This window comes from Plecotus auritus (genome assembly GCF_963455305.1).
Source record: "Plecotus auritus genome assembly, chromosome: X".
Taxonomy (NCBI): Eukaryota; Metazoa; Chordata; class Mammalia; order Chiroptera; family Vespertilionidae; genus Plecotus; species Plecotus auritus.
The window spans coordinates 77,421,965-77,434,175 of record NC_137784.1 but is presented as its reverse complement, the minus strand read 5'-3'; the positions used below and the strand labels follow the sequence as shown (position 1 = coordinate 77,434,175).

The window sequence follows — 12,211 nt, the reverse complement described above, 5'->3', positions numbered from 1 at the left end:
AAACTACATAAAACATAATTACCATAACTCTAAAATAACAAATAAATGACAAATATACACAAGCAATCAGTCTCATACACCTCAACATAACTGTAGATTGCAACAGTTATGTAGAGGTGATAGTGAGATGTTCTTCACTATCACAGGGGGAAAGCCTATAGTGAAAAAATTCACATATAATATGAATGTGATTAGCTTTTATGTCACATAATGATCTAAGATACTATAAATGTATGAATTTAAATTTATGAATGCCCTCATTTTTCAATTGTTTGAATTTTTAAAACCATGACTGGTTATTAATTATTTAAACCCTTTCAAAATTTAAAAATTATTTTTGTTCTGCTTTTACTTTATTAGTATTTATTTCATGCTGAATTTACTCCTGAGCCGTAAGTTTTTGTTTCTTCAGTTTTGTCTGGGATATCTTTTCCTTCTGTGCAACCTCTTCTTCTGGTTTAGGAACAATCTGCTCTTCTTCAGTAAGGAGCATCTCCATGTGGCAGGGAGAGCTCATGTATGAATTAATCCGCCCATGAGCTCTGTAAGTTCTGTGTAGCATCTTTGGAGCTTTGTTCACCTGGATGCTCTTAATGACTAGAGAATCTACATCTAAACCCTTAAGTTCAGCATTACTCTCTGCATTTGTAAGCATGTGCAGCAAAAATTCAGCACACCTTTTGGGCCACCGACCCTGTGTCCAACCCCACTGTTTGGCCTGGACACACCTACAAACACCCCCATTATAACAATGGAATGGCACACATTGCTTCTGTAAACTGGCACCCTTCACGTACTTGGTGGCTTTTCAAATATGCATACCCTTGATGGCCTGGGCAGTTTCATGAGTGTTCCAAAGTGAACACGAAGATTTGAACCTCTCAATTTGCATGATTTTGTGGGGTTTTCTGGGTCAAGTGAATAGAGAACCATTTTCAGAGGTCACCCCTGGCCACTTTCAGGAAGAGTACAATTTTAAAATTCTTAATATTATTTTTATATGAAAACTTCCATTTATTAAGCAACCACAGTTCCAAGTATTACATAAAATATTAAAACACTTGTTCAAATAAATAACTAAATAAGTAAATTTATGAATGCCCTAAACTTCAATTAGGGTGAGCTGGATTTTACTACATATAAATCTAATAACTGTATCATATTCTACCTAAAGAAAAATTCCAAGTAGAGCAAGGAGTGTTAACTTGGAACCAACTAAAATCGACCTTTAAACACTTGAAGAGTCAGGAGTTGCTTATTCAGGAAAGAAATGATCTAGTAAACAAAATATTATCTCTAAAGAAATCGACTCACTTGGAGGAATCAAATTATCAGGATTTACTATCGCCCATATGAAAAACTCCCTCACTGCCCTTTCGTTCAATTCTATAATTAAGAGATCTAATGACTAATTTGGCTCCAATGTATACTCATAACAGAGAAGAGATACTCTAGTTGGCAAAAATGAACATTTTGGTCACCAGAATCACTTCTAGTATGAAACAATAAGGCAATAGTCTGCTTTATACAACAGTCTCCTCTGGATTTGGTTAGCACTGATCTGTAGGTTCTGGGGGCTTAAAGGCAAGTTTCTGGACATACAAAGATGCAGAGGCCTTGCACTATGATGGTCATCAAAGTGGAGCCACCCAATGGGTTTTGGTGGCCACCAAGAAGTATTTCCTTAACAGCACACCTCCTTTCTTACTGCCCTTAACATTACAAAAATGGAGGCATTCAGACTGTGAATATGATTGATATCCAAGAAATAATGATAGCATATGAAGGCTCCTCCTGTCTAGAATCTGGCACCCTTATAAAAGAAACCCATTTGTAAACTATCGTGTTCCTTCCTTAATCATCCAACTTTTAAGCATCAATTTTTACCTTCTTGTAATGTTTGACTCAACCAATGATAGAGCCTCAGTAAAAGTGATTCATCTCTGACACAGTTAATATAGTGAAGTAGCAGAGAGTTGTTTAGCACTGCGCCCATCTGAGAAGGCAGCTGCAAAGACAGAGCAATCAGTCAACTTAAGTATGTAAAAAGTAGGTCAGAGCAACAAGTAAATCATCAGATAGGAAATATATAAACAAAAGATCAGCACATGGTCCAGTCACATACCTCTAAGCAATGAATGTTCTGTAAGAGTTGAGGAAAGCTTTTAAGCTGTTCTCCTGAAAATGCTCTATTCCTACTGAGATAATCAGAAAGACTCATCCCTTTTTTTCCATATTCTTTACTGTGGCTACTGGAATTTAGCACTGGTATAAGTGAATGAGAATTCCATTTCTAAAGAAGAAATACAATAAAATAATATATCAATAAACTAAACAGACTACAAACTATAAATGTAAAAGCAGTTAAGGTGGTTCAATGAAATGGAGTCTGAATGTGATTTGCATAGAATCCTGGGTAATGAAAACATATTTAAATATCTATAATCTCTTCTAACATCTGAACGGTTATTGTTTGGATTTAATAAAAGATGGCCTCAAAAAATCATTTGAGGTTTTAGATACTTACTCTTTTTCTAGGACGGACAGTAACTGGACCTAACATCAGCTTCAGAGGTTCTGGAGAAGGTTCCTGATTCCTTTGCCTCACAGCAACTAGAGCTGTCTTCCACAGATTCTCTGGATTCTTAAAATAGATCTATAAATTTGGATGTAAAGTAAATAAGAGTAAGTACCCATAAGCTGAAGCAACATAAAATCTAAAACTCTTCATTAATTGAAAGTATGTTGATTATAAAATATTTTGCACCCATGTAAATCCACTTAAAAGATTTTTTACTTATCAAGAACATCAAATACATCAAATGGAATCAAAGTGCCAATCCCTAAAAATACTTCCCAGAAACAGTATAATACTAGATCTTAAACAGTATGCTGCCCTGGCCAGTGTGATTCAATTGGTTGGGCATCATCCTGTTCACCAAAAGGTCACCGGTTCCATTCCTGGTCAGGGCACAAGCCCAGGTTGCAGGCTCAATCACAAGTAGGGGGTGTACAGAAAGTAGATGATCTATGTTTCTCTCTCTCCCTCTTCCCATCTCTCAAATCAATAAAAACATATTTAAAAATATTTTTAAAATAAATTTAAAAAACAGTATGCTGTAAACATTTCAGTCCAAATCTGTAGATTAATAAAAAAATAACATATTTCAATCTCAATATGATTTATCACTCCTTAATCCCTTACCTTCTTCACAGGCAATGATACAGAAATCAAAGTGGGAACAAAGAACTTATACAGCGACAACAAAGCATGGAGATAAGGCTGCCTTCCCTGAAATAAAATAAAAGTTTTCAATTTTCAATTCTGTGGTCAATAAGAAAAAAGAGTAACAATAAAATAAACAGATTGTGCATATATTCAGATCCTAATTTTACTATGCATTACCGCTATATGAAGATGCTATAGAAAATCAAGAAATGAATAACCAGGCATTTAAATCAACTATCATAAAACAACCCTCGCCAACCTGTTGTCTTCTCTTTTATGAGTTATCCTTCTATTTTAGTTTTTCCTTATATTTTCTCTCTTCTTCTCTGCCCACACCTTAAGCTTACCAGTGATACCTGCTAGCATAGCTTACTCTCAGAGGTAGCATATACATGACTCAAAGTTTATTCACTCTTGATTTGAACAGGAAGACGGAAGATAAGAAGGGAAGCCAAGAAAAGAGAGCAAAGGAAATATTAATACATTATCATAATGCCTGAAAAAACTGATTAGGAAATCTAACAATTAGTATGCAGCAGCCAAGCTGCTTCCTATAACTGAAATAAGTCTTAACAAAAATATTAATTTTACAATGATAGTAGTCATTACTTCTGGATACACGTGTTTGACATATCTGACTACCCAGACCTAGCATACCACTAAAATGAATTCCAAGGAAATAAACAAAATGCTTTATCATAGTACAATTTTATTGAATCAAATACTGTATAAAATAAGGGAGGCAGAAAATGGGGCTTAGAAATACAGTATCCCTACTTTATAACAGTTTCTTGAAATTAAATTTATTTTAATAAAACCAAAATGGCCCAGTTTATCTATGCTGAATTATCTTCTGACCTCTGAGCATGTACTCATGTCAATTAGTATCAGAGTGTTTGCTTCCAGTTTAAATGTTTTTGATAGAGCAAATATTTAGTAGTAGAGAGAATTTTAGAATTTATTGCCAACTAAACTAAACCTATCTTTGTTGTTAAAAAGTTAACATTCTTTTCCAAAAAAAGGAAACTTTCAGTTAAACATGGCATATTGAACATATGTGTTTAACTATGGGTCCTCCCAAAACCCCATTTACAAAAAAGTAAAGGAATGAAAAAGGCTTAAAGCAAAAGTTCAAAGAGAACAAGAGAGGAGACAACAGGAAATCAGAGATCTCAACAAGATTTTAAAACCTAGAATGAAGATGTACAAATAGTAGCCAACTTAACAAAACAGAGAAAATGAAGCCGAAAGCAACAACAGAAAAATGCCTCAAAAGATTCATGCTTGAGAACCCCCAGAAAGACTCAGGAATTTGTGAAACCAGATTACCTCTGAAAAGTGGAGCTGCAAGAGGGGTAAGAAACAGGATTGGCTCAAAGTCTACATGAGAAGCAGTTAGACCCCAAATTCCTTCACTACACTTTTAGGCAAACATCAGGGTTTTACTCTCTGAAGATGAAGCTAGACTCAGATATCAGGCACAACGGAGGAAAAGTGTAACCAGGACCTCTCTCCACCCCTTTCCATGGCTTATGGCCCAGAATCCTAGTAGCCAAGTTCCTATCCCTATGATTGTTGATTTTGTGTCAACTTGGCTTGGCCATGGGGTGCCCAGGTATTTGGTGAAACATTATTCTGGGTGTTTCTGTGAATGTATTTTGGATGATCTACTTTTAAATCAATGAGCTTTGAGTAAAGCAGATAGTCCTCCATAATGTAGGTGGGCTCAATTCAATCAGAAACTTATCCTATCTGTCTATATATATAAAAGCTTAAGAGACTGTTATGACTGGTTGACTGGTACTGTGATGCACACTGACCACCACGAGGCAGATGCTCAATGCAGGAGCTGCCCCCTAGTGGTCAGTGCAGTCCCACAGCCAACTTCCCACGGCTGGCCAACTTCTCGCGGTCCATCCCCCCTCCCCCCCGCCAGCTGGGTAGTCAGTATGCTCCCACAGCCAACCTCCTGCAACCAGCCAACCTCCTGTGGTCCCTCCCCACAGCTGGCCGGTCATGATCGGCCCTAATTGGGACTGGGCAAGATGGCCCTGATCAGCCCCAATCACTGGCCAGACCGAGGGACCCCACCCGTGCACGAATTTGTGTACTGCGCCTCTAGTCTATATATATATATATATATATATATATATATATATATATATATATATATATGAGGCAATATGCAAATTAGCCAGGACTCCGTAAAAGTCACAACCGGTCAGGAGGAGGCTGCGCACGCAGATGAGGCTCGGAGCGGAGAAGGATACAGAGACGGGGGGCCTGCCCAAGCCGCCACAGCCAAGGGCAGGCCCAAAGAGGAGAGGGCAGGCCCGCCCGCAGCCTCCGTGGCCAAGCCCAGGACCAGAAGGGAGAGGGGAGAGGGAAGAGTGGAGAGGGGAGAGGACACGCTCGCAGCTGCCACGGCTGAGGGCAAGCCCTCGCTGGCAGCCCTGCCTCTGCGCGTGAGCTGCAGAGGAAACCCCTTTTCTGACCACTCATTGGCTAAGCACCCAGTACGTCACTCGCAGTGTTCTTGGTAACTTGGGTAATAAGAATCCAAGAAGGTGATCTAGGGTTTTTCCACCTCACTCCTGGAGGAAAAAATGAAGGTCTACTGCCGGAGGGTCTAAGAAATGTCAAATCCTGCCCTAGCTGGTTTGGCTCAGTGGATAGAGCCTCGGCCTGCTGACCGCAAGGTCCAGTTTGATTCTGGTCAAGGGCATGTACCTAGGTTGCAGGCTCCTCCCTGGCTGGGGCCCAGGTCAGGGCTCATGCAGGAGGCAACCAATCCAAGTGTCCCTCTCACATTGATGTTTCTCTCTGTCTTTCCCTCTCTCTTCCACACTCTCTAAAAAATCAATGAAAAAAATATCCTCAGGTGAGGAAATGAAGGGAAAGGAAAGAGAGAGGAAAGGAAAAGGAAAGGAAGGTCATATCCTAAGCTGTCAGTAGGACATCCCCTGAGGGCTCCCAGACTGCGAGAGGGGGTAGGCTGGGCTGAGGGACCCCCCACTCCAGTGCAAGAATTTCATGCACCAGGCCTCTAGTATATAATAAAAGGCTAATATGCAAATAGGCCAAACTGTGGAACAACCAAACAGCCGCTCACTATGACGTGCGCTGACCACCAGGGGGCACACGCGGAACATGGCAGCTATCAGCAGCAGGCGGCAGAGCACAGAACATGGTGGACATTGGCCATGGCAGGATGGTGAAGCAGGTGAGTGGGGGCACCAGACCAAGGCAGGGTGCCAGTCACTGTCATCGGGGTGAGCCTCTGGCGGTTACTGAAAATTCTTTGCTCCCGTGCACCGTGGTCCTGCCCGGCACTCGCACCTGCTGCTGGTACCGGCCCCGCTCGCACCCACTGCAGGCGCTGGCCCCAATCAGTCCGCGCAGTCAGCGCGTGGGAGCGGTGGTGGCGGGAGTGGGGCTGCCGGCACACAGGGGACCGGGGGCTGCGGCGGGAGGGGCCAGGTGGGGGCATGGAGGATGGGCCAAGACCCGCCCCTGTGCCCACTGCAGCTTTGTGGCCCACAGTTCCTTTCAAGATGCACAAATTCATGCACTGGGCCCCTAGTATAGAATAAAAGGACCAACCTCCCTGAAGCAAGAGAGAGAATTCTCCAGCAGTCTGCCTTTGGACTCAAACTAGAACATCAGTCTTCAGCCTTCTGGCCTACTCTGCAGATTTTGAACTTGCGAGCCTCCATAATCATGTGAGTCAATTCCTTATAAGAAATCTCTTTATATATATACTAGTGGCCCGGTGCATGAAATTCATGCACGGGGGGGGGGGGGGGGTAGGTGTCCCTCAGCCCGGCCTGTACCCTCTCCAATCTGGGACCCCCTCGAAGGATGTCCTACTGCCGGTTTACAGGGATCGGGCCTAAACCGGCAGTCGGACATCCCTCTCGCAATCCAGGACTGCTGGCTCCTAACCACTCACCTGCCTGCCTGATTGCCCCTAACCACTCTGCCTGCCGGCCTACTCGCCCCCAACTGCCCCCCGTGCCAGTGTGTTCACCCCCAACTGCCCCTTCTGCCAGCCTGCTCGCCCCCAACTGGTCCCCTGCTGGCCTGCTCACCCCCAACTGCCTCCCTGCTGGCCTGCTCACCCCAAACTGTCCCCCCACTGTCCTGATCACTCCCAACTGACCCCCAATGACGGCCTGCTTGCCCCCAACTGGCCCCCCCACCAGCCTGATCACCCCCAATGGCCCCCCCCCACTGACCCAATCACCCACAACTGCTGTCCCATCCTGGCCTAATCACCCACAACTGCCCTCCCCTCTTGGCCTCTAACCACCTCTACCTCAGCCCCGCCACCATGGCTTTGTCCAGAAGAATGTCCAGAAGGTCTCCTGGAAGATCTCCCAGTCTAATTAGCATATTACCCTTTTATTAGTATAGATAGAGGCTTGGTGCACGGGTGGGGGCCGGCTGGTTTGCCTTGAAGGGTGTCCTGAATCAGGGTGGGAGTTCCCTTGGCGCGTGGGGCAGCCTGGGTGAGGGGCTGATGGCTGTTTGCAGGCTGGCCACACCCCCCAGTGGGGACTCTTACTCCATGGGGGCATCGCCAGCCTGGGTAAGGGGCTGAGGGCCGTTTTCAGGCTGGCCACACCCCCTTCAGGGTGGGGGTCCCCACTGGGGTGCCTGGCCAGCCTGGGTGAGGGGCTAATGGCTGTTTGCAGGCTGGCCAAGGCCCCCAGCAGGGGCCCTCACCCCATGGGGGTGTGGCTAGCCTGGGTGAGGGACTGAGGGCTTTTTTCAAGCTGGCCATGCCCCCTGGTGACCCAGGCCCCCAGCCACTCCTTCAGCGACAGCCAGGGCAGGCAGGAAGCTTGGCTTCCTCCGTCACCGGGGGCAACCCAAGCCTCCTGCTCGCTCCAGCTCCATGGCCGCTGCCATCTTTGTTGGGTTAATTTGCATACTCACTCCTGATTGGCTGGTGGGCGTAGTGGAGGGATGGTCAATTTGTATGTTTCTCTTTCATTAGTGTAGATACACACATATGCAGGGTGGGGCTAAATTAGTTTTATAGTTGTGAGTATATGACACAGTTTATTCTTGCATTATTTATTAATTATTGCATTGTTTTCCTACTTCTATGGGTACAATATCTTCTCTTAGCTCTGCGAGGATATTAATGACAATGTTTTTGTCCAAATCACATTTCACTTCACATTAACTGTAAACTGTAAACCTACTTTTGCCCCACCCTGTATGCATATCCTATTGGTTCTGTTTCTCTGGAGAGGCCTAATACAACCCATAGGCAGGAGAGATAGAATTCCCCTCTTGTAAAAATGACACAGTTATCTAGGGGGTTCCCCAATGAGAGAAACATCAAGATCTGACAATGAACAAGTCCTGCTCACACACACAAGTCTCCAATTAACATTTTAGTGTTTTATTACAAATGAACAAACAAGGTTTACCAAGCAATAGAGAAAAGCCTCTACCATGAAAAAAAACTAAAGAAAGGAATGCTAAGGAAACAAATCTGAGATTAAAAATAAAAATCACAGCCTTAGTCACACAAGCTCATGCCTGATAGAAGGAGAATCCCAGAAACCATCCTCACCAGCCTTTAAAATGAGACTTAACTCCCCCTTTCTGTTCCAAAGATGGTTCTCAACAGGCACTGGTGCTTTTTTAAAAAGTATATATATATATTTTTAATTGATTTCAGAGAGGAAAAGAGATAGAGAAACATCATCATTGATCGGCTCCTCCTACACACCCCACACTGGGGATTAAGCCTACAATCTGGGCATGTGCCTTGACTGGAAATTGAACCATGACCTCCTGGTTTATAGGTCGACACTCAACCACTGAGTCACATTGGCTGGGTGGTCCTTGTACTTTTAAAATAACAACATGCCTGCTCCAGATCCCATCATTCATGGTTGCCACCAGAAAGACTATTTCTGCATTGTGTTTCCTCTGTGGATCAGGAGTTATGGGGCATGGGTGGGTAAAGAAGGTATACAGGCCTTTATATGGAGTAGATACCAGAAACTCAAGAAATTTACATATCCAATATATTTGTGCTCATGTGCTGATTATGGCTATTACCATTCTATATGTTCAGTTACATGTGAGCATGGCTATGTCTTCTAGGCTTCATATTATTGGACTTAAACAAATTTAACAAAATCCAGCTAATCAAAACAATTTTATGAATGCATCCTTATAAATGGGCATTGATAATGAAATAATTTAGTAATATACTGTATAGAATGCTAATAATGAAGCCATACAATTAATGTTTGTGTTTAAAAATTTTAGACAATCATGTACTAAATCATACACTTGAACATACACTGTTTCAGTTCATTCAAATCAGCAAGATATTATTTATGGTAAGAATCTTCTTATTCTGTTGAAATGTTTTGCTGTTAAGATGGAAGAAGTACATCTTCACAATTTTTATTAATGTGAAGTGAAATGCGATTTGGACAAAAACTTTGTCATTAATATCCTCGCAGAGCGAAGAGAAGATATTGTACCCATAGAAGCAAAACTAAAACTGGAAGCTATAAAACAAGAACAATCACTTAATTGTACTAATAGGAAACCTCACACTAGAGAAGCACGAATGTGCACATGTGTTTGTGTTTTTCATTAAATTTGAATGCCTTCAGGTAGGTCATGCAGGTTGCAGCAGTTAGGCATAGGCACTACAACTTCCTATTGTGTTATACCCAAAGCTTCACAGATTTCTGTTACCTGGCAGGTATAGTGGAAATAACAATGCAAGAGAGCTGTAAGGACAAGAGATAATGGTCAGGAAATATACTGAAGTTTAAGAATCCAGAAAAGAATGCTTTTTCCTATATCACATCCACACAAAAAGTAAACTGGTCACTTTAATAAAATAAAGTAGTTGTTTCTTACTACTCCCTGACACTTATTTTCTAGCCATACCAACCCAGTTCCCTAAACAGTTTCTGCTATTTTACATCTTTGCTCATGCTATTCCTTTTGTCAGGAGTGTCCTGCTCTTCCTTCTTAGCCTCGTTAAATCCTATTAATCCGTTAAAATTTCTCTCAAGCATCACCGCCCTCCTTGACCCTAGTTTTATTTTGTTGATTGAGTTGCCTAGGCAAAAAGCTCCTTGAATGTAATAACTCATTCCATTTAAATCCCCAAAGCCTAGCCCAATACCTATCACAGAGTACACTGGCTAGTTTGGGGTCTTTTTGGTACTTACCATTTTTGCCTGAAGATCAAGCAGTTTTCTCACACGAAATGGTTTGACTAGTAAAGGTTAAAAAAAAAAAAGAAGTACTATGTATGTGGTTCAGAACAAAGAACCCATGTGGCTCATATATATAGCTTCTTCTTACAACACATCAAGAATATAAACACCCTGTTCAGTTAAGCCAGTAAGTAGAGACTCTTAGATAAAAGTACTAAAAAGTAATTCCCACAAAATCTTGTCATAGAACTAATGCTAACAGTTAACTTTATAAAGGCCAATACAAATAATAATTCCACAGAGTGAATGTAATATAACTGTAATAAAAATACTTACCATTCTCTTTTTTGGTAAGTAAATATAAGAAATGGCAGACATAAGGGCACTGTTAAAAGAAAAAAACTTTTAAAAACAGAGAAATGACAATGCATCTTGAACAGACAGCAATACATTCTCCTTAAACATAGATCTTATACTAATTAAGTAAAAAGGACATCACTGAACAATAAAGCTTCACTTTATCATACTACACAGTAGCGATTAAAAACAAGTTTTAACTCGTATCCCATGATGGCATTTAAAAAATTATTTTTGGTATATAAAAAAACTGCAGGCAGTCTGAAAAACAGAAAAACGCCTTCTACCTAACAAAAATTCATATATTCCTTCTAAAAGCCAATATTTATTAAGATACAAACAAAAGTTTTACCCTGAATTCTCATGTTATTTGGTATTCAAAATGATCATTTTCAATTATCTTAATATTTGGTGGATATAATACCATAATTTAATTTACCATTTAGCCCTGGGTTTGTCAAATAGCACACACTCAATAAATTTATTACTTAAATTACTGAATGACTGGTTCCCTCATACCATTTCCCTTTGAGTGTCCACTTTTTGAGGTTTTATTCTAGATGAAGGATCAGCAAACTCCAGTGCACCTGTTTTTGTAAATCAACTTTATTGGAATGGAGCCACACTCCATTAGGAAATTGAAAAATAAATTATTAAATGGGACTGAAGAAGGTAACAAAAACAAACTTTTTAAAAACAAACTTGTATTTTTGTAGTCATGACTCTAAAGTGTAAAGTCTAAAGTACAGCATACATATTGCCTCTTAGCAATGGATTCAGAAAGACTCTAGACCAGCCGTGGGCAAACTACGGCCCGCGGTTCTCTTGCTCTCCCCTCCGCTCCTTTACTTTGAATTTATATTAGTTCACACAAACACTCCATCCATGCTTTTGTTCTGGCCCTCCGGTCCAGTTTAAGAACCCACTGTGGCCCTCGAGTCAAAAAGTTTGCCCACCCCTGCTCTAGACATACTTGTAAGAAGAAGGAATTTCTATATAGGATCCTCTTTTTAAGGGAAGAATACATAATTATGACGTCTGCCATATTCAACACAAAATATAACTTCCAGTAAAAAAAAAAACAACCTCATTATCTCACACCCCTAAAATATGAACCATTAGTAACATATTGGGTATGAAACAGAAGCAAGTATCACACAATCACTTGCCCTAGGCACAAACAGCATAGGAAATCTGACACCGGACATTCTCCTTTAATCCCACCTAGAAAGGAAAAACTTAGATGTACCTAAGACTTTACAACTTCCTTTCTGGCAAATACCTAACCACCATATCTGAGTCACTCCAGAGTCAGGCTCCCACCAAATTACATGAAAATGACTTTTCTGAAGTAATGCTTTTAAAAGTTAGGCTCCTGATTTCTTAATCAGGGTGATATTTGCACAAATGCATT

The 12,211-nt window shown here is 41.4% G+C and overlaps 1 protein-coding gene and 1 pseudogene across 2 annotated transcripts in view; both read right to left on the bottom strand.

Annotated features, from left to right (window-relative positions):
- Positions 1-12,211, bottom strand: part of CENPI (centromere protein I) — a 65,855-nt gene that overhangs the window by 30,179 nt on the left and 23,465 nt on the right. Inside the window, exons 6-11 of the mRNA XM_080651910.1 lie at positions 10,777-10,825; positions 10,453-10,499; positions 3,206-3,292; positions 2,528-2,656; positions 2,126-2,293; positions 1,888-2,008 (exon numbers count right to left, since the gene is read on the bottom strand). Coding sequence (XP_080508036.1) covers positions 1,888-2,008; positions 2,126-2,293; positions 2,528-2,656; positions 3,206-3,292; positions 10,453-10,499; positions 10,777-10,825 — 601 coding nt within the window. The remainder of the gene's footprint in view (positions 1-1,887; positions 2,009-2,125; positions 2,294-2,527; positions 2,657-3,205; positions 3,293-10,452; positions 10,500-10,776; positions 10,826-12,211) is intronic.
- LOC308239219 (large ribosomal subunit protein uL22-like) lies at positions 380-933 on the bottom strand (annotated as a pseudogene). The gene has a single exon. The product of its transcript is annotated as a large ribosomal subunit protein uL22-like (transcript).